This window comes from Gymnoscopelus braueri, assembly GCF_963280865.1.
Source record: "Gymnoscopelus braueri genome assembly, chromosome: 19".
Lineage (NCBI taxonomy): Eukaryota > Metazoa > Chordata > Actinopteri > Myctophiformes > Myctophidae > Gymnoscopelus > Gymnoscopelus braueri.
Window position 1 is genome coordinate 40,296,503 of NC_137621.1, and position 20,977 is coordinate 40,317,479.

At 40.9% G+C, this 20,977-nt stretch overlaps 2 protein-coding genes across 2 annotated transcripts; both read right to left on the reverse strand.

Moving 5' to 3' along the window:
- Nucleotides 1–254: 254 nt before the first annotated feature.
- On the reverse strand, nt 255–10,603 carry LOC308075039 (potassium channel subfamily K member 17-like). The gene is made up of 5 exons (XM_080414627.1): nt 10,311–10,603; nt 7,256–7,370; nt 6,641–6,804; nt 4,777–4,945; nt 255–3,794 (listed from the first exon to the last, which is right to left on the reverse strand). Exons 1-5 carry the CDS (start codon nt 10,521–10,523, stop codon nt 3,541–3,543), a joined length of 915 nt encoding a protein of 304 aa, XP_080270753.1. The 5' UTR covers nt 10,524–10,603; the 3' UTR covers nt 255–3,540.
- Nucleotides 10,604–15,063: 4,460 nt separating this feature from the next.
- LOC308074799 (potassium channel, subfamily K, member 16-like) lies at nt 15,064–19,582 on the reverse strand (the record flags this gene model as incomplete). Its single annotated transcript, XM_080414299.1, has 5 exons — nt 15,064–15,302; nt 16,286–16,454; nt 17,278–17,444; nt 18,415–18,529; nt 19,370–19,582. 5 exons carry the CDS (start codon nt 19,580–19,582, stop codon nt 15,064–15,066), a joined length of 903 nt encoding a protein of 300 aa, XP_080270425.1.
- Between the last annotated feature and the right edge of the window lie 1,395 nt (nt 19,583–20,977).

Consider the following 20,977-nt stretch of genomic DNA (forward strand, 5'->3'; position numbering starts at 1 on the left):
TGGTGTAGAAGTAAAAGTACAGACATTTTTAAATACTCCAGTAAAGTAAAAAATTGCTCAAAATTGTACTTAAGTACAGTACTTGAGTAAATGTACTTAGTTACTTTACACCACTGACCATGACTACCTCATGCTCTTGGTTTACAAACGACAAAAAGTGCAAGAAAGGACAATCCAATGAATGCATATTGTCTTTCACTGCAATTTATTTTAATTTGTTGTTGACCAATGTACAAGATTATACAAACGTTCTTCTTTGATGTGCTGTGCGGTTTCATAAGGAACCATGACAAATGGTTGCATTCAAATGAACAAGGAAGATTAAATATGAGCAAAGACACCTTTGATTTGTGTTGTGATTTGCCTCAGGGCTGAATGGTCTAATTTGAACTAATATGACACAACATCACCCCCTAGTGGATCAAACCTAATTTAACTTGAGCATGGAACAAACAAAACAAAGAAACAAATTAAGTCACAAGGTAAACATACTGTATAGAATAGAATTATTGTTATATTTTATTTTTTATTACCATGGGTATCATACCCATGGTAATAAAACTAAATTATGATATAAATGTACTTTAAGTATATACAGTAGGTACAGTATAGGCAAATATTCACTGCAGAGTGCAGACCAATTGAAAACATGAATGGTTTTAAAGACAAACCGTATTTCATATGCCAACATTCTTAAAGTAGAACATACTAGCAACAGTTTGTGGTGGATCCTACATTTGTCTTTATTATCTGTCTCAGCAGCTAAAACAGTGGTTCCCAAACTTTTCACCATTACAAAAACACATTATGAATTAACCATCAAAGCACTATTTAAAAAATAGTGAAAATCTTAAAAGTAGGGCGCTCATTTATGAAGATAGTTCAAGTTAAAAGTTGGAGAAGTTTCTGCTCGACAACAACGATATACTTAATCATATTCAACTGAAGCTGAAAAATATGTAAGCCACTTTGATGCACTAATGATAATAATAATAATAGCTTGAATTTATGAGGCATTGAGTCCAAGGACGCTTTACATCTGTGGCTTTCTCCACAAAACCTTTAAAAAAGTTTGTCCATATTTCAACTTTTTATGTTTTTTCGTCACTTAATGCCCTACTTCGTTGTACAAGAGTGTCACCCAACAGTTGTGAAAATAGCCGATCTACAAGCTCACGACATGTCACGATGCATGTGTGAGCTTGTACTGTATGCTATTTTCACTATTTCATAAGATCTTCAGGCCATTTCCTGAAAAGTAACAGTTCTGGACAGGTTTCCACCGACAGCGACAAAAAGAATGTCTTTGATGTTTGCGCTGGCATCTATCAAAAACAAGATTGAGAAATAACAGTCATCACTTTCATTTCCCATTTTTGCATTTGCAATTACCGACAGGTTTTATATCATGAATCCTCAAAATTATCTGAGGGCCTGGAGCGTAACTTGTTTTATGACTTTGTTGAGAAACTGAAGACAGAGTTGGAAAACCAGTTGGTTCTGTGGCCAAGGAAGGGGAAGAAAAACAGAAGGGGGCAAAAGTTGAAATATGGAGATATAAGGTGTCTGCCCGACAGCAACGATATACTGTATGCCAGTTACAGTTCTCAAACATTTTCATGTAAATGACCCCCAAATTGATTTATTTGGCAGTGGACTCCCATCTGAAAATATTTTGTGCCAGGGAGTGGGACCCCCCAGAAGAGAAGAGTTGTGTTAAAAATTCAAAAGTATTCAAAATCTTTCAAATTATGTCAAAGATTTTTCAAAAATGTTCAAAAATAGCAGATGTATGTTCTGTTATGTATATCTGCTATTTTTTAATAGCCAACATATAAAATATAGATAAAGGGGTTAAAATGATTGTGATGCTGTATTAGAACATTTTACTGGGGACCCCCTGAAACCCCCTCAAGGACCCCTGGGGGTCCCCGGATCCCACTTTGAGAACCACTGCTGTATTCTACAGTACCTCTAGCATGTGCACACTGCTAGAGAAAAATATATCTGACTCAACAAAAGTGAGTCAACAGCTGTCACTTCAGTGACATTTAATGGGGAGGGGCCACGTCACATAACTCAACGTTTCAACTGTACTTGAACATTTTATTTTACATGGCTAAAGTCCCTTGCACACAGAGTCCGTTTTATTCACATGGAAAGACAAAAACAAAACAAAACAAAACGGACGACGAACGTTTAAAATAGTGTTTCTCAATGGGGGCGGTAGAGCCCCCCAAGGGGCGTACAAAGTAGTTCGGGGGGCGCTGGAAGCAGTTTAATATATTCAAGTGCACATTTTCTTCATTTCATCCTTTTTTTTCATGAACTCTGCAGTCAAATGAGGCGTGGTTTCTGAATTGTGTGTAGTTACACGTTTTTTATTGGGATGCTGATAGAAGATTGGCTAGATTTTTAATGTTGAAGATACTGACAATGATACTGACATAATCATGTCAGTATCATTCCCTGCTTGGCTTCTCTTTCTCTCCGATGTCTTCAACCACAGCTGCGAGTTTGACCTGCATTAGACCACGGACCCCGATTCGATACCATATTTGAATCTCTGGAGAGTGTACACATGGACCCAAATGGATCCATTTTGTTCACTCTCAGAGTTACAGTGTCCATTTGTACCCCAGGTGGTCCCTGGACTACGCTGAGAATCAGTGATCTATACAGCATTAGAGACGGCTCCAGCTACAGTACATCTACCACCATGTGAAATTTGCAAACCTGACCACTTGACTATTTATTATCCCTCCCTCCAAAAGTTTTGTTAATTAAAGCGGCACTAACTAACCTTTTTTTATGAATACAATTTAATTTTGTCCAATCAGTATGGTAGAGTATGTTAATACAATACAACTTATACCATTGGGGTGGTTGTATTTTGTCTCCCTGCTCTATTGAGACATTTAGATTGTGTCAAAGCTCATGTCTCACCTAGACACAGAAGATTCAATTTATCCCCTGAGCAAGCAGGCAGGCTCTATTAGCTCAACGGTAAAAATGTCAGCACTTGCCCAGGAAACCGGGTTCAAAGTTACATAGTGCTGCTGTAATTGCTCACCTCACGAAGCCTTGAATTTATGGAGAGTTTTTTTTGTTGCTGTTAAGCTTTAACCACCATTTCCTTCATTTCATCAAATATTCCAAATATATATGATCGAGGAGTCCTTTTGAGGTACTGTACTGGTGAACACATGTGAAGGTGTCATATCGTCTCTGTCGGCTGGAAACCTCATATGTCCAAAACTGATACTTTTCAGGATTCAAATTCAAAAGCAGCAAGTGTAGCAGATCTACAAGCTCAAAACGTTGCGGATTTGCTATACTTTCGTTAATTTGCAAAAAAAACAAAAACTTGGAGATGGAGATGAGAGGTTTCTTCGTGACAGCGACGATATGTGTTTGCAGTTCAAACCTGCTGCTGCTGAGCCTAACAAATACAGCTATGGGGAAATGAACTGGAACATTTCGGGGGGGGCCACAATTCTGAAAAAGATGGGACTGTACACACAGTATGCACAGAGCCAATCACCCTGTCGCAGGGGGCACCTTGACCTCCTCCTCCTCCTCGTCCACCTGGGTGTCAGGGCTGTCAGACTCTAGGTTTGGGGCTCCACCGGCCTCCCCCTGCGGAGTGGAACCCCCTTTGAAGTAGGTGTTGAGCCGCTCTAGTATGTCCATGGAGTGGTTGATGACCAGCGCCAACCACGCCAGGCCAAAGAAGATCCACGATGCCATGATGAAGCTGTACCACGCGGGGTATCCCCTGTCCGGGTTACTATCTGTTACACACAGCGATCACATATAGATTACAAAATACGTTAATAAACGAGCCAACCATGATGGATTTGTTTGTGTTAAATAGAAAAACTACTTAAGGAAATGTTAACTGGTGCAAAGACGTATACCGGATCTTACAATCGTTCTGAAGATCTCTTCCGTTGCAAATTGAATTTGGTGGTTTTCCAGCATACTATACCATTTATCTATTTGTATCTGAGTGTGTATGGATCCAAGTTTTAAAATTTTCCCATTTTTTGGGAATAGGGCTTAAGTGGGTAAATAAAAAGTTATCTGTTTACGTATACGTTAAATGTTCTCAAATCATGTTTTTCTAATTGATTAGAAAAAATCACTAAAAGATGATGGCTCCAGCTGACTAATAATTGTTAATATCCCTTTATCATTACTTTTGTGACTATTATGGGCTATTTGAGTGATGGGGTTTACAGTATACTACTGGTGAGAGTGCAGGTACGCAATGTGGCCCCCTGGAGTGAGTGTGGAAATCTTTGTGGCCCTCTGCTAACCGTTATAGGAATGGGACCGTTTAAGAGGGAATCGTTAAGGAACCGGAAACGTGAACCTCCTAAAGCAGGGGTCTTCAACGTTTTTCAGGCCAAGGACCCTCTAGCTGAGAGAGAGATGAAGTAGGGACCCCCTCTATATTGTATACAATTGTGTTTCATATTAAACTTTTTTTGACATGGTCTGCTCTTTTTTCCCTCTACACCTATACCTCTTTGTCAAAAATAGCCGACCTACAAGCTCACAACGCCTCGCAGCGCGAGGCGTTGTGAGCTTGTAGATCTGCTATTTTTGGCTAAAGTTCTCCTCAGAAAAGGGATGCTAGGGTTCAAGTGATTAATATAAAAAAGAAAATCATATCACACAAAGATTTGGCGGCTCCCCTGTAGTAACTCTGAGGACCGCCTTAGGGGTCCCGGACCCCCTGTCCTAAAGGATCCCAGCCCCTATACCTGCCTGCCACGTAGTCTCCAAAGCCGATGGTGCTCAGGGTGATGAAGCAGTAGTAGATGGCATGGGTGTAGGTCCAGCCCTCCTGCTCCGTGAACACCACCATGGGCACCACAAAGAAGAGAGCCACGCCGCTCAGGTAGGACACCAGGTGGACCAGGAAACGGGCACACGACTGCAGAGAGAAGACCAGTGGAGGTACAAGTACTAGTTTTTACTTAAAGGGATAGTTCACTTTTTTTCTATCGATTAGTCACCCCATGGAGACTTGAATTCATGGATATATATATATATATATATGTTTTTGTCACATTCCTAAGCCAATGATTCATTGACCGGCAGCTTTTCGGGTAGGAGACACTTGAGTCTCCTTTGTGTCTCCTACCGGAACCGCTTCCTACCAGAACCGCTGCCTACCGGAACCGCTGGTCATCAAATTATTGGCTTAGGAATGCGACAAAAAACAAAAAATATCGATGAATTCAAGTCTCCATGCAGGGGTGACTAATCGATTTGAAAAAAAAGTTTTTTTGGGGTGAACTATAGGACCCATTTTCAACCTATCTTCATATACCTGCCTAGTACCAGTGACATCATCGGGGAATCCAAGCAAATAGAAATTTCTGTAAGGTTAGCGTGCTATAATGGTATCCATTGTTCTCGTGTTCATGAAAATAATAAATATAAAATAATAATAATAAATATAAAATATTAAAATATTATTATTTTTTTAATCTTGTTTGAAAAACAAAAACAAAAACCTGTCAAACGATGATGTCACTGGTAGACAGGTTTCTGAACTGTCCACAGCCCTCCCCTGAGACACAGAACAAGTAGAAAAAAGAAATTGCACCGTAATATCATGAGAAATAGTGAGGACCAATTAGATAGTAGCAATACCACCAAATAAAAAAACATTAAAGGAGCAGTTCACCCAAATAATTACTTATTTTATATCAAGTACACACCCCATGAAGCCTTGATTTTATGGAGATGTTTTTGTTTTTTTCGCATTCCTGAGCCAATAATTCAATGGACACTCTTTGAGTCTCCGCTGGTCATCAAATAATTGGCTTAGGAAAGCGACAAAAACTAAAGAATCTCCATGAATTCAAGCCTTCGTGGGGTGTGTAATTGATAGAAAATAAGTACTTTTTTGGGTGATCCTTTAACACTGAGGATTTAACAGTGTAGATCCCAGAGATAAAAACTGGTATCAAATGGATGTCCGTGGCCTAATGCATTTAAAACTGAGCGAGATTGAGATTGAGAATCTGCAATATACTGTAGTGTATGTAGTGAGGGTCCCTGCTTCATCTCTCAGCTTGACCTCTGCATCACATCATCCCCAATCTGCAACGTCCTCAAATCTCCATGTATGTCAGTCAGTGCCAAAACATGCCCAAATGTGGAGATGAGTGACGTCATATTGATGGCGTTGTCGCCAGAATACGGATGCTGGGGTTAATCAAGATCCAAGGTCAAGATCCAAATACTGATATATTATTGATTTCAGCTGTTCTAATTCCAAGTTTACATACATTTGGTGTCTCACCCAAACTGACAAAAATAAATGATGCCCTATTTCAAATATTTTCAAAATAGCTACAAGCTCACAACTTATCGCATTGCTATTTATTAAAACGTTTGAACATTTCTAGAAATGATTTTGAAAAAATATTTGCCATTTATTGAAAATGTCATGTCAGATTTGTATTTATTAATTCATTTGTATAATTTTTTGAAAATCTTTTGAAATAATTTAAAAAGAAAATGTAGGAACCAAAAAGAAAGGGGATATTTACCCCCAAAAAATGGGTCATAATAACCCATTGTTTGGGTCATAACCCAAGCATGTTGTCCTCCTCACCCTTTTGGTCTTGGCCTGCAGGAAGTCACAGATGTTCCTCTCTATAACCAACATGTACTTGCCCACCCTGTTGAGCACCACCATGTTGAGAGGGATGCCGAACAGAGCGAAGAACACACAGAAGATCTGGCCTGCCGTGGTGCTGGGGCTGATGTTCCCATAACCTGCAACACATCACACCAGGTTACACTGTTCCAATGAACTGCAACATCATGTCATGTACTGTATGTGTGTGCGTGTGCGTGTGCGTGTGCGTGTGCGTGTGCGTATATATGTATATATATATATATATATATATATCTCCTGCAGGCCACCACTTAAACCCCAACATCCATATTGTGGGGAATGTTTTTGCAGAAAATAGCAGATCGCCAAGCTCACAGCGTGTCACGTTGTGAGCTTGTCGATCGGCTATTTTCAGCAAAAGTTTTCCCAACAACAACAGAAAACAGAAAAGACACTATAATATAGAGCCATATGGGGTTTAAGTGGTTAAAAGCTCATTAGTGGCAGTTGGTTATAAAAATGGAACAGGGCTAATTAACTGGTGTATTAATGTCACATCAAAATAGTAGCAACAAATAGAAATATAGATTATCGCTTTGCCGTTCAAACCTATAGTGGTGACCACAGTGGCAGCAAACACAGCTGAGCTGTGGAACTTCCAGAAGCCATCTGCGGTTTGGTTGCCTTTCAGACTCAGCCCAGCCTTAGATGCCTCTTGAATCACCTAAAACCAAAAAACAACACTATTGTAAGAGTGAAATTCTGAAATAACCAGTGTTCAGTATGAGAGTCCCACAAACAGGGTTAACTGCACCTTTAACAACATGTTACTCATCTTGTATTCACCACATTGATGTTTGAATGCTAAAACTACTACAAGGTGACCATACAATTTGCTTCATATTTCCTCGTAATGTAGGTCCCCTCAAACTTGGCCCGAATCGGGAGAGAACACTATGAACAACTAACATCTACCGACTTTTTCACATAGGCTTCCAGACCATGAAATCATACTGTAACTGGCAGTTATGTAACACGAAAGACACATTGAATTATACAACATTATTATTATTTAATAGGCACACTCTGGGCTTCTAGGTCAATGGACCATAGTTGTCAAGATGATTTAGTGCTGTCAGTGCAGATATGTTGACACAGTGTGTTACATAAAAGACCTCAGTGGCCTCATCCTGAATGTGACACTTAAGCATCACAAATAACAGAACAGTCCAGACTGGCACCTTGCTGCCCTCATTATTCAAGTCTATGGCACTGGTCAGTGCTGAATACAGTACCTTGAATTTTGTATCCCAGTGGTGACAAATGATGTGCTGAAATACCTGATACCAAAAGTGTTTTTCTTTCTAAACAGAGAAAAAATATTAAGTAAATTATTTAGATAGCGTTGCTGAAGTCATTGCGCGGGTGAAATAGGAGCCATGTACTTGGTGGCCACTGCCAGCCTATGATGTTAGTACTGTGATGACACTATGGCCTCAGTAGTATGACGTCAGTCATCTACATATTGTCATTAAATGTTTCGATGAATTTAGTACAAAGGACCCCAATGGAAACAAGCCTCAGTGCTTTCTTGGGTTTAAAATCCTCTTAACAGACCTTGTATTGAACTGTAGTTACTGTGCTTGTCTTTGCAAACTGTTAATAAAGTATTCAATCAATCAATCAATCAATTCAGCACAAGCTTCACGGCCTTCATTGACCTACAGTACACTGTACAATTAAAGTTTTAAAAATACGTTTTATTTATTAAGGTATATATCATTTTTAAAACGTTGCCCATGACCTTCCACGGATCCGACCTGGGGTGTGTGAGCGTGCATGAAGGACAGACAGAGAGACAGACAGACAGACAGACAGACAGACAGACAGACAGACAGACAGACAGACAGACAGACAGACAGACAGACAGACAACTTCAGCTTTATGAAAGAGATAAAGATTAAGACTGTGTCAACATTAAGTTCTCTATTCATGCACATCTAAGTAGCCTTGGTCACAAGACTGGACTTATTTGAAGTCAGAACTGCACTGATTATCACCGCTAAGCTCATGCATAAAGGGCAACATGAGCAGCATGCAGACTGTTTTAAACTAGTGCTAGTTCTATTTAATGACGTTTTTAATTGATTTTTATTTTAAGTGACGCAAGAGTTTTTTTTTTTAAATCTTTGTGATATGTTTATTTTAGTTAGTTATTTGTTTGTAATCAAGACCACTTTGGAAATAAGAGTTTTAGGTGCTATCCTCTGGATCTTTTTTCTCATGTTGGTATGAGATACTGTTTGTTGAATCCTAATAAAATCAATCAAGCAATCAATCAACACAAGATCATTGATTGAAAAAAAAAAAAATTCTACACACTCGGGTGGCGCAGTGGTAAAATCCCTGCCCACCACCACATAGGCTGTGGGTTGGCTTTGTCGGGCATGTACAAGAACACAATTGGCCTGTGTTCGGGGGAGGAAAGCCGGCGGGGAGGGAGATATGTGTCACTGCATGTAAACCTACAGGCTGCGGCGGCACCTGTCAGCAGTGAGTGTTGGGCGGGAGGAGTAGAACGAAGGCTCTACGTCCTCCTGGTGGGGCCCTTCACTGGTAGGTGAGTCAGTAGGATACAACAGCAGAGACACAGAAATGTGTGTGGGGAGGAATTAATTGGCATAACGACTAAATTGTTGTGAAAAAGGGGGTAAAAATAATTGACTACTCTTCTTAACTTTCTTATTTTTTTTGTTCTCCATGAAGCTTATTTCATGATCCTTCTAAATGCCTTCTAAACTGTTGTCACCATGCAGGGGAACAAAAAAAGAAAAGATTGAACTTTACAGCAGGTTAAATTGTGCGAGACACATAGGCAAAACATTTTTATAGTGTCATCATGTTTATGGAAGGTAGGTGACATTTGCATTGAATGAATGTCTCTTTGTCAACGTTCCTTAATCACATGAACCCTAGCGTTCCTATTCTGGGGCGAAACATTCTGTGAAAATAGCCAATCTACGGCTATTTTTGCCAAAGAGATTTGGTGTCGAGGGAAAAAAGCAGCGGGCCAAGTGTAGAGCCCTGAGGGACTCCAGTCAACTGAGTATAGTGTCTAAGTGGTGATGTTAATGGAGTGCTATTGTTGTATTTTTGATTATTATTTCTGAAACCCAGGATATTATATGAGGCTACCTACAATACAATGGTTTCTTGTTTTAAGGCACACGCTATTGTGGCTCAACTCTGAAACCTGTTGCCTCACTACAACCTCTATTTGACTTTTTGATGGAATCTTTTCCAATTGCATTGCCTTTGTTTTTTTGATACAGCTGATTTAGTTTTTAAACACAACTCAATACTAATTACATTTTAAAGAAGAATTTCTCCAGTTTAGTTTTTTTTGCATCACAATGCACGACTGTTGGTGTAGTAAAAAAAGGATTCGAAACACAGACACATAGAAATGCCCCATGTTTTTACCACTCTGAGAGGAATTATAAAAGATCTCTGATGTATCAAGTGTGCATCATCGGTGACAGATGCTTTGCATGCAACCCTATACAACTCAACCATACCACGCACTCAACCACACCCATAACATCCCCACAAAAATTAAAATAAATCAAAGACTTATTCTGGCCTATACGTTTTGTTGACTCACCTTTGCCACTTTCTCCAGGCCCTCCTGGCTGAGACAGGTATAGGTCCTCAGCAGTTGTGTTCTCTTCTCCAGTATGCTACTGATGTCCTCCTGCTGGTCCCCTTCCAGCGTCCAGAAGACTGCCCCACCGATCATCACGTAGGCCACGTACACCAGGCCCAGTATGAGGATGGATGGTACCCGCGACCGCTTGAACATCTCAACGATGCCCATGGCTCACTGGGATGTGGGCTCGAGTGTGGGGTTCTGAAACCTCTGACGCGGATTATGTGAAGGGTTTGACTCGCCCTGGGCTTTTCTCTGCTTTCCATGCATTGCAGGCAAATGAATCTCCACCCGCACTCCTGTGTCACTCTCCCAAATAGACTAGCATGCAAATCTCGTGGAGGAGAATGAGATCAAACGCAAAGAGGAACCAGAGGAGGCTGGCTAGTTCAGTGGTTCTCAAATTTCTTCATGGAAAGGACCAGTGGTGGACAGTAACGGAGCAAATGTACTTGCGTACTGTACTTGAGTACAGATTCTGAGGATCTGTACTTTACTTGAGTATTAGATTTTTTTGATACTTATTACTATTACTTGAGTACATTTCCAAGACAAATATTTTACTTTTACTCAAGTACATTTCTAGGAAGGCTGTAAAGTACTGAGTACTTTTAAGCCCACTCCACATCCACACCAATGATTCGCCATGCAACTCCTTGGAACATGGAACTACTTGCAACTACTTGGCAGTTGCAAGGAGTTGCATTGGTGTGGTTGACCTTAAAACGGTTTTGTTGCTAGGAGTAGATTTGTTTTCTTCCCTAAAATAATTCTTCCCTAAATTTATAATGGCGGTCAATGGAAGATTTTGGAACCACAAAAAAGCATTTTTCATACTTTATCCTATAAACTTGATTCACAATTTAAAAATTCCACCTTACTGTGGACATGCATGCTTGAGATTTTTACTTTGAAATAATTTGTAGTTTTTGAGATATTTAACTTTAAGCGCCCAATGCATTGTCGATGGAAATGGACATTTAAAGGGAAAAAAGTACAAACTTTGGCAGGCTACTACATACGTACACCTAGAAACCCCATTCAAACTTTAAAATGTTCCTCTTACTGTGGACACGTTTGCCTGAAAATGAATCTTTGAAATGTTTCATAGTTTTAGAAATATACTCCTTTAAAAGTTCAGAAATGTATAATGGCGGTCAATGGAAGATTTTGGCGCCACAAAAAAGCATTTTTCATACTTTATCCTATAAACTTGATTCACAATTTTTTTAAATCCACCTTACTGTGGACATGCATGCTTGCGATTTTTACTTTGAAATAATTTGTAGTTTTTGAGATATTTAACTTTAAATCTGGAATCTCTGTGTTGAAAGTCTCCGTTCTTTTGAGTTGTTCTTTTGTAGTTTAGCCGGCAAAACTTCTAAAGGGAAACTAGGTAACTTTTAGCCTATTCTTATATTTATGTATATAAATATTTTAGGCCTCATTTCACTCTATCAGCCACTATATTATTGTGCTGGTGTGTTTCCTTGCAGAAAGACACATCCCTCTGGCTGTATTTTGGTTTTGTTCCACTGTTTATGTTGACATTCATCCCTTGCAGGGACGCCTCTGTCTGTGGAGCTCGGCCAGATATAATAGATCCCTTTCAACTTCTGAGGGGTTGTGCACTGAGTTGATTGATTGGGCCATAAAAGTGTCAAACTCGTTCGGTGGTCGTTAGTGCTCTCTCTAATCAATGAATGCATCATAGACAGTCATCACTTTGATACCTGTCAGAGAGGGGAGGAGCGAGGCGCCTGCTGGCCTAGCGGTCCAGGTGCATACCCAAGCCCCCAGAACCCAGTGGTTGCATTGAAGCGCATTGGACATGCTGGCCATTCGTAGGTACTGCAGCTTAAACGGACGGGGCCACTGCACAATGTACGTGCGAAAACGGTTTCGACCAATGGGCTCGACTCACGAGCTTGCGCACAAGCTTGCGCACAGGGCCGCGCACCTCTGTGACGTAAAACGCGTCACTTCTGTGACGCAGAACGTATCACATTGGCCCCAAATAGGCTACGCCCATCACACTTTCCAACCCGGAAGAAGGGGTGAATTCGCTTCATGCGCTGGGTGATCAACTCAATGCAAGTGGATGGGAGGGGATTTCGGGTGCCCTCTCTATTATTTTTTAACTATGTGCATACCACATGTCTGCCAGTCTGACAGCGTGCCGCGGGTTGGACTCCCTTTCCCGACAACCTTTACTGTGTGTCACCCCCCCATCTCTCTCCCCACATCCTCTCAAATAAAGGCAAAAAAGCCCTTAAAAATATCTTTTAAAAAAAGAGAGGGGAGGAGCGAGTGTGTGTGTGTGTACACACACAGATCAGAAAAGTTACCTAGTTTCCCTTTAAGTACTCTAGCGTTTGGTTTAACTACAGATGGCCAGAGATTTGAACATGGAAACACTCCTAGTATTAGACCACTACAACATCACTCAGTCATTCACAATAGGTAGGACATTGAAGTTATAGAGTGCAGCTTTAAGTGGGATGGTGATTACATTTTCTCACATTGCGACATTACAAATGACCTGTGTGGCTTTTAGGGCTGTAGTTTACCACACATCTAACAGAAAGAATACTTTGTTTGGTTTTCATGTGTATGCTTCTCCAGAAACAAAAGGCAAATCTTTATTATCAAATGTAGCAACAGCAGTCTCTTCAGCATTTATATATTTACAGTCAAATTAAGACACAGTGGTGAACATCATCATTGCGTTGAAATGGATCTTTACTGCTGATGCTTCCGTGCAACCTAAAGCTGCTAAATTGTAAAAACCTACAGGTTAAGAAGGTATCAAAACTTTACAAAGGGCAAACACATTTTTTCTAAAAGCATATGTAAACTCTTAAGGCATGTGGAACAACATTAATGAAGAAGTTAAAAATAAAACAGAAAATACTGAATCCATATTGTACTATTATGGAGAAAAGTTGGACAAAACATTATACTGTAGCACAGGCCTGAGTTTTCAGTGAACGAATACAGAGAAATGGGATTGAGGCCCGGGTGCATTAAACGGTCTCTTTGGACAGTTCAGAAACCTACCTAACAGTGACATAAAATAATCCACTGCCCGTCTCTTTCTGGAGGGTTAGTATGTTGACAATACAAAAAGTTTAGGAAACCTGCCTACCAATGTCACTGGTAGGCAGGCAGGTTCCTCAGACACAGAGTGAGTAGACAAGAATGGTATCATATCATATTATACAGTATGAGCATTAGTGAGGACCAATTATACGAATATAGGTTGAGAACAGGTGAAGTGGTCCTTTAATATGAACATTGTGGACCCCTGTCTCTCCTAGAGGTCATCTTCCCTGTCCAGCAAAGATCCCACCCTGACGTGAGCTCTTGGGTTCCAACATGTCTGACCTGGCATCGCACATCCTGATTGTGTTTGTTTAAGATAGCCAATGACCCCTCACTTCACTGGAGTCAGTACACAAAACGCAGATGTGGACATACATGAGTGCAGAGTCATGCACGCACACGCACACACACACACACACACACACACACACACACACACACACACACACACACACACACACACACACACACACACACACACACACACACACACACACCGTATAATTGTGTAATAGCAAAGAATAAATATAAAATATCTGCTTTTTTCAGCTACCTCTGAAAAGCCTGCTTAAAGAACATCACTACAGAATCACACACAAAAATTAAATCATGTATTGCATTTCCACCATAAGGCAGCCTACATTACAGTCAGGATAAGATTAACACACAGTATAATATAACCAACACATTACAGTATACCAACAAAAGACACTGTACAAAATGACAACTCATAGATTTCAATCAACCATCTTTTACGTTTTTAAAACTATTATTATTATTGTTATTATTATTATTATTATTATTATTATATTAAATTATCCTTTCCCCATGTGTACAGTCCGTGCCACTGCCAACCCCTATACCGTTTGGTCTTGAGGCTTTGTTTTATTTCGATTTTAGTTTTGTTTTTGTCTTAGAAAAAACTGCCATTGCTGGGCATTTTGCTAATGTGGTCCGTACTGGTGTTCCATTTGAGTGAATTGTCCCAGTTTATATCACAATATGTACAATACAATCTACAGTACATAGCAAATATTACAACACAGTCTTGCTTTAACTTCACTATCCATAGTCATTTATCACACTGTTTCTCAACGTCGGTCCTGGGGACCACCAGGAGCCAAAATGGACCCCACCCTTGCAAATGGAACCAAATGGACCATGGCCTTAAGGGTACATTTGGTTCCATTTGCACAATCTCAGAGTTAAATAAACTATGTTCCACTGTAGACTGGGGTCCCAGGGTAAAAATAAAAAATATATGTTTCAAATGGGGGTCTGTGGCCTAATGCAGTAGTTCTCAAAAGGACTCCCAAATTGATATATATATTAGGCCGCGGACCCCCATCTGATTTTTTTTTGTGCCAGGGACCCCACAGAAGAGAAGATTTGTGTTAAAAAAATATATATATTCCATTTTTATTTCAAGATTTTTTTTATAAATGTTCAAAAATAGCAGATGTACAAGCTGGCAGCACGGCACGAAGTAACGCGCTGCCAGCTTGTAGATCTGCAACGTGTAAAATATGGACAAAGGAGTTCAAATGTTTCTGGGGAACCCCTGGAACCCCTCTCAAGCAAATTCCCAGACGAGTACCACTCTTCAGATCTTTGACTGGATGGCCTCAGCGGGGCCTAAACTTCCATCTTCCAGTTTGCTGGACGACGCGTCGTCCTCCTCCTCCACCTGTTTCCTGAAGCCTGGATGCGTCAGGCCGATGAAATGCTCCATGATCCTGGCTCCCATGCTGAGGATCAGAGCGAGCCAAGCCAGGGCGAAGATGATCCAGACCCCGGCCAGGCTGCGGTACACAGAGATGTACTGCTTCTCCGGGTCCGTCCCTGAAAAGCAGTGGCGGAAGAAGCACTCACATTATTTACTTGAGTAAAACTATCAATACCGTAATGTAGAAATATCCTGTTAAAAGGAAATATCCACCCTCCCATTCCCGCTGGATTTGTGATATACTGTACCTTTTATAATTAGAAAAAATTAAGTACACATTGCGTGGCTCTATCTCAAAATTGGCATGGCAGCCTTTTCTTTCGCACGTTGACAATCTTGCGCTTGAGCCCCCAACGGAACCTGAATGAGTCTGTAACCTGCATATATGGCAGTAGCCAATCTGTTAAACCCTTGGTGTATACCTGCTTATCACCTCACTGACATGTATAATTGCTTTCAATGACCATACCTGTGCTTAACTCAATGTAGCGTTTATAGACCATGGACTGCTTTCTATATTCATGTTATTTGAGATTTTACGTTGTGTATTTGTTTTGTTGTCTGTTGTTGTTTTCTTTTACGAGTGTTCTCTGTTATTTTTTTGCTGTCATTTATACCTTATTCAATTTATCTTACTTGATATTTGTCTATCCTGTTACTTAATCATTTTCTTGACTGTTTGGAGATACTCTGTTTATTTGCCTCAGTAATGACTGTATTACCTGTGAGTACGTACATTTTTTTATTAATAAACAAAACATAAAAAAAAGAAGTAAAGAAACATAGGGTACATTGATTAAGATGAAAGAATATTAATTGTGCTGTATGTTATCTGTATTTACTGAATGTATGCACAATGTCAATTTTTTTTACAGCAGATACTGTATGTGTCCAAGACAGATTTCCCTCAGAACAATAAAGTCTATCTCATCTTATCTGATCTTATGTTAAAGGATTATCATAGTGATGCATACAATGCATTATTATATTGATTGCTTACGTACTTAAATGATCCAAAACACTTATATTACAACGTCTAATATTACCATAGCCACAATTTCATGGTTTGCCACGTCACTATTAGCCATGCATTACTCACCCACAACGTAGTCTCCAAAGCCAATGGTGCTGAGGGTGATGAAGGCATAATAGAATCCCTCTCCATAAGACCAGTCTTCCACATAACTGAACGCCAGTGGAGGAATAACCAGGAACAGCAGACTGCCCGTGGTGAGGAACAAGCTCACGGTCACCACCTCGACCGACTGCTGTGGGACAAGACAGGACAAGACAGGACAGGACAGGACAGGACAGGACAGGACAGGAAAGGACAGGACAGGACAGGACAGGACAGGACAGGTCAGGACGAGACGAGACGAGACGAGACGAGACGAGACGAGACGAGACGAGACGAGACGAGACGAGACGAGGTCAGGTCAGGTCAGGATAGGTGAGGTCAGGACAAGACAGGACAGGACAGGACAGGACAAGACAAGACAAGACAGGACAGGACAGGACAGTAGTTGTTGTTATAATACAGTATATACAGTAGGAACATTTTTTTATTTATTTTTTAAATTTTGTGAATAAACATCTGACGTTTTCCCAGAAAACTTAGGTCAGGATTTAGAAGGTGTTTTTAGACTCAGTTAAACACATGCTCTGCCATTATGATTGGTGCTTTACAAAAATAATCATTAAATGGTAATATGAAGTTAAAAACAAGACCAGGAGACCTGGTTCTGCCAGACCCAAAATGAAGTCCTAGTATGTAACACACCTACAAACCACTTTATAACTGAAGTTCATGATGTCATGAATAGTTCGTGACGAAAGGGGACGTCACAAACTTTTTTTTGGCTGGGGCCGGAGGACAAATGGCCCCTGCCCATGTATGGACGAAACAGGTACAAAGCCTCATTGTAAGCCCGACCCCTTGGGTCTGGCTGGCAAGTGTCTAATAATGTTGTGGCTTGCCTCTGCAATTGAAATGGCTTTCGGACAGCTATTTTATCTTGAAAGTGTTTGAAAAACTTTGAACAATTTAGACAGTCAGATATGGAATCAATGCACATCCCATGTAGCAGGTACCTGGTGGGGGACGAAGGAGACCATGCCCCTCTCCAGTCGTCCCAGGTGGAGGGTGAGACACTTGCCCAGCTGGCTGAGGAAGGCCAGGTTCAGCGGGATCCCACACAGTGCGTAGAACACACAGAACACCTGGCCAGACACTGTGCTGGGCGACAGGTTTCCATAACCTGCCAACCATAATAACATTTACATACAAAAATCAACAGCACATATAATTGATTGTGTGGTGCAACCGGCTTTGTCGGGCATCTATGCGAGCACAATTGGCCCGTGTTTGGGGGGGAGGGACGAAGGCTCTACGCCCTCCCGGTGGGGGCTCCTCACTGGCAGGTAAGTCAGTAGGATACAACAGCAGTAGACTGCCCCAACGCTCCTGATTTCGTGTATAGAGGGGTGGGTGTAAAGAGCCGGCAAGAGATTGCGGCTGATCCCATTGGTTCACCGATCTGTCCGTCAACCCCCGCCCCGTTAACACAACATTACGAGCGACGCCCACTGCACTCTGGTTGGTTGGGAAGTGAAACACTTCCTCATACCGAGTACACCGACGCGCTGGGCCAGGCTTTTATTTTTTAGCAACACTAAACAATAAAAGCCTGGAGATCGAGGCTACAACAGCAGTGACAACACAGAAATATGTGTGGGGAGGAATTAATTGGCATAACGATTAAATTGGGGAGAAAAAGGGGGTAAAAAATAATTGGCTACTCTAAATGTATTAAAAAACACACAAATAAAACACACATAATCCTAACTCTCACCAACACTTAAAACTAACCACAAGAATAACAAAACCATAAAGATAAGAGTCAAAGGGAGAGTAAAAGCCTACATTGTCATTTGACAATGTTGCTCGCTGATACAAACTGATTATCAACAAATTTAAAAAAGCATACGAAGAAGTCTAAATTCATAATAATAATGATGGTTTTTGTTCATTTGACTTGAGTGATTATTATGCAAGGTGCAAGTCTACTAGGAACGGCACAAATGTGCATAAAAGGGGCCTAACACCTAGCACACACCGACAAAGTTCCAAGTTGGACTGAAACTGTGTCACTATTAAATTGTTTTAGCATGGAAAAACATGTGTAGGCACTACTTCTTCTTTCTATATCACATACAGTCTGTGCACACCTATAGTTGTAACCACTGTGCCAGCAAAGAAAAAGGAGCTGCTGAAATCCCAGTTGCTGGGGTTGGTTGAGTTGCCAGATGGGTTCACTCCCTTCTCCCAGGCATCCAGAATCACCTGCACGATAAAAAAGTAAAAATAAAATAAACTGTAAGATGCGAGTTAAAAACATTATATATATATATATATATATATATATATATATATATATATATATATACTTGCTGATGAAATTATTTTGGCAAGAAATATTGATTGAATAAGCCAGGTTATGATGCCACCATTTATTACTGTGTAGTGTGTACACAGTAGGTCTATTCATAAAATTGATCTGACAAATATTTTCTGCTTAACTAATTATTATTATTATGATATATTTATGAAGGACAAGCACAATCGATCATGGATACATTTGGTCCATTACGTCAACCCTTCAGAGTGTTTTATAAATACAGCAATTACGGCTATATTGGCAATGCCAATTCAATGTAGTGCAGGCCATACAGTGGCCTGCAGCATGTTTTCATTCAAACTAAAAAAACAACAACTAATATTAATACAGTGCCTAGTCATGTTCACTGTTCCCCTGTTAATTCCAGTGCAATAATCCATGCTTTTACCAGCAGTGTATAATCACTCGATTAAAAGAACAAAGATTAACAAGAAATCATCGCTGTCAGGCAGAAACTTCAATATCTCCATATTCTAACTTTGTGTTTTTTCATAAATTAATGCCCCACTTTATCATACTACAGTGTCACACAAAAGCATCAAAAGTAGCAGATCCACAAGCTCAAAACTTTTGAGCTCGATCTGCTACTTTTGCCACTTTTGAATTTGAATCCTGAAAAGTAACAGTTATGGACATAATGTGGTTTCCACCCGAGAGAGACGAAATGCATCTTAAATAGACACATCTAAAGACACACAGGAACAACAAGTGGAAGAGAGATAGACCTGAACAAACTTCTCCAGGGCCTCTCTGTCCAGGCAGGTGTAGTTAGCCAGGAAGTTCAACTTCTCCAGCTGAAAGTGGTTGCGGTTGTTGCTCTCCGCCTCGCCCTCTAGAATCTGGAAGATGGTGGCCCCCACCAGCAAGTAGGTGAAATGGGCCAGAACCAGCAGGGCTGTCCAGCTCACTTTGACCCGAGCCACCTGCAACCCCGCCATCAACCCCAGCCAGGGACCAGACAGACAGAGAGGAGGCTATATGGGGGGGGCAAACAGCAAACAGAGGTCCAAGATGGTCCTCGGTGGATGAAAACAAAACAAAGAAAAAACTGTTGGTCTTCCGCGTCAGAAACTGGTCATGGAGTTCAGAAAGACCTAATGAAACAGAACCTAACATCTAGTTCCTCAAAGCTGTCTTCCATCGTTGCAGCTGGTTTTGGCTCTCCTACAGCAGAACATACGCTAAGTTGCCAAAGCGCGATGGGAATTCAGAAGCAGCCGACACAAAGCTTTCTGTTGTTGTTTTTCTTTATAAAAGCGATAGAGAGATGATGCTGCTACCTGGGCAGAAAGTCGTCTATGGATGGATTGGTGCGTTAAGTTGGTGAGACCGACCTCCGTGGAACAGAGCAAAAGAACCGTGGCGTAATCGCCATCGTCTGATTGGTCAAGAAGAGGAGCACAGATGTTGGTCCTTGATTTATGGGTTGCCATGGCAATGATCAAACTCCCCCCCCCCCCCCACCACCCGCCCCCTTTCCATTAGGGTGACATCCCCTAAGTGGACATATGCATTCAAACAGTCACACACATGCACACTTGCGCACATGCACACACGCGCACGCACGCACACACACACACACACACAATTTCCACCATTTATCCACCCGTGTCCACTAATAAGGAAGCAACATCTTGTCAGCAGAACAAAAGTTAATGTTTCACCTGACGCCAGGCGTTCATTGAAGCATGTCTTTGGAATGGAACCTGCTCTCGGGGGTGGCCTGTTCACTAATAAGCAAGCTATTCAAATAGCAGGGAAGCATGATTCAACCAGCAAAATATAGGTTTCACTAAATCCACAACCTATACCCTTTTAGAGAGACAGCTAACGTGTTGGCACCTGAAAAAAAGTTTTTGTGGTTCACCAGGTTGATGGTTCATTGTCTGCAGTCCTTATTTTAATTAATAAAACATAACTATAACTAGCACTACATCTGCAGTGGTTGGAAGTGGTCTCCCTAATCTTTGATTGAGCGCTCTAGACCCTAGTAGGCCACCTATACCAACAAGTTGACAAATAGTTATGCCTGAAGCTCAAATATCTTCCCTGGCGAACGATAGATGTTGGCCTCCCGCGCGGGAGACCTGAGTTCGAATACTGGGTGTAAAACATATTGCCGTTTCAAGAAACAATTAAATGTCTCTCGAGTGTTACTCTTGAGTGATCTGGGGATCTTATATAATATTCTAGTACTTTTATCTGGCATGTGACTTCAGTAGCCAGGCATGGTATTTGGACAGGGAAGAAGGAGTTGACATTATGGAGATGGTACAGTGTACTGCTCGACCTACTTGAATTGTCAAGTCAAGTCTTGTGAGAAATTTGAATGG

What these genes read in the sequence shown, in the direction of transcription:
- LOC308075039 (XM_080414627.1), bottom strand. Translation starts at nt 10,523, where the DNA reads ATGGGCATCGTTGAGATGTTCAAGCGGTCGCGGGTACCATCCATCCTC. An exon ending in CACTGTGGTCACCACTATAG is followed by an intron (nt 6,805 to 7,255) that starts GTTTGAACGGCA and finishes GATGTGTTGCAG; the next exon opens with GTTATGGGAACATCAGCCCC. An exon ending in CTTTGGAGACTACGTGGCAG is followed by an intron (nt 3,795 to 4,776) that starts GCAGGTATAGGG and finishes TGTGTGTAACAG; the next exon opens with ATAGTAACCCGGACAGGGGA.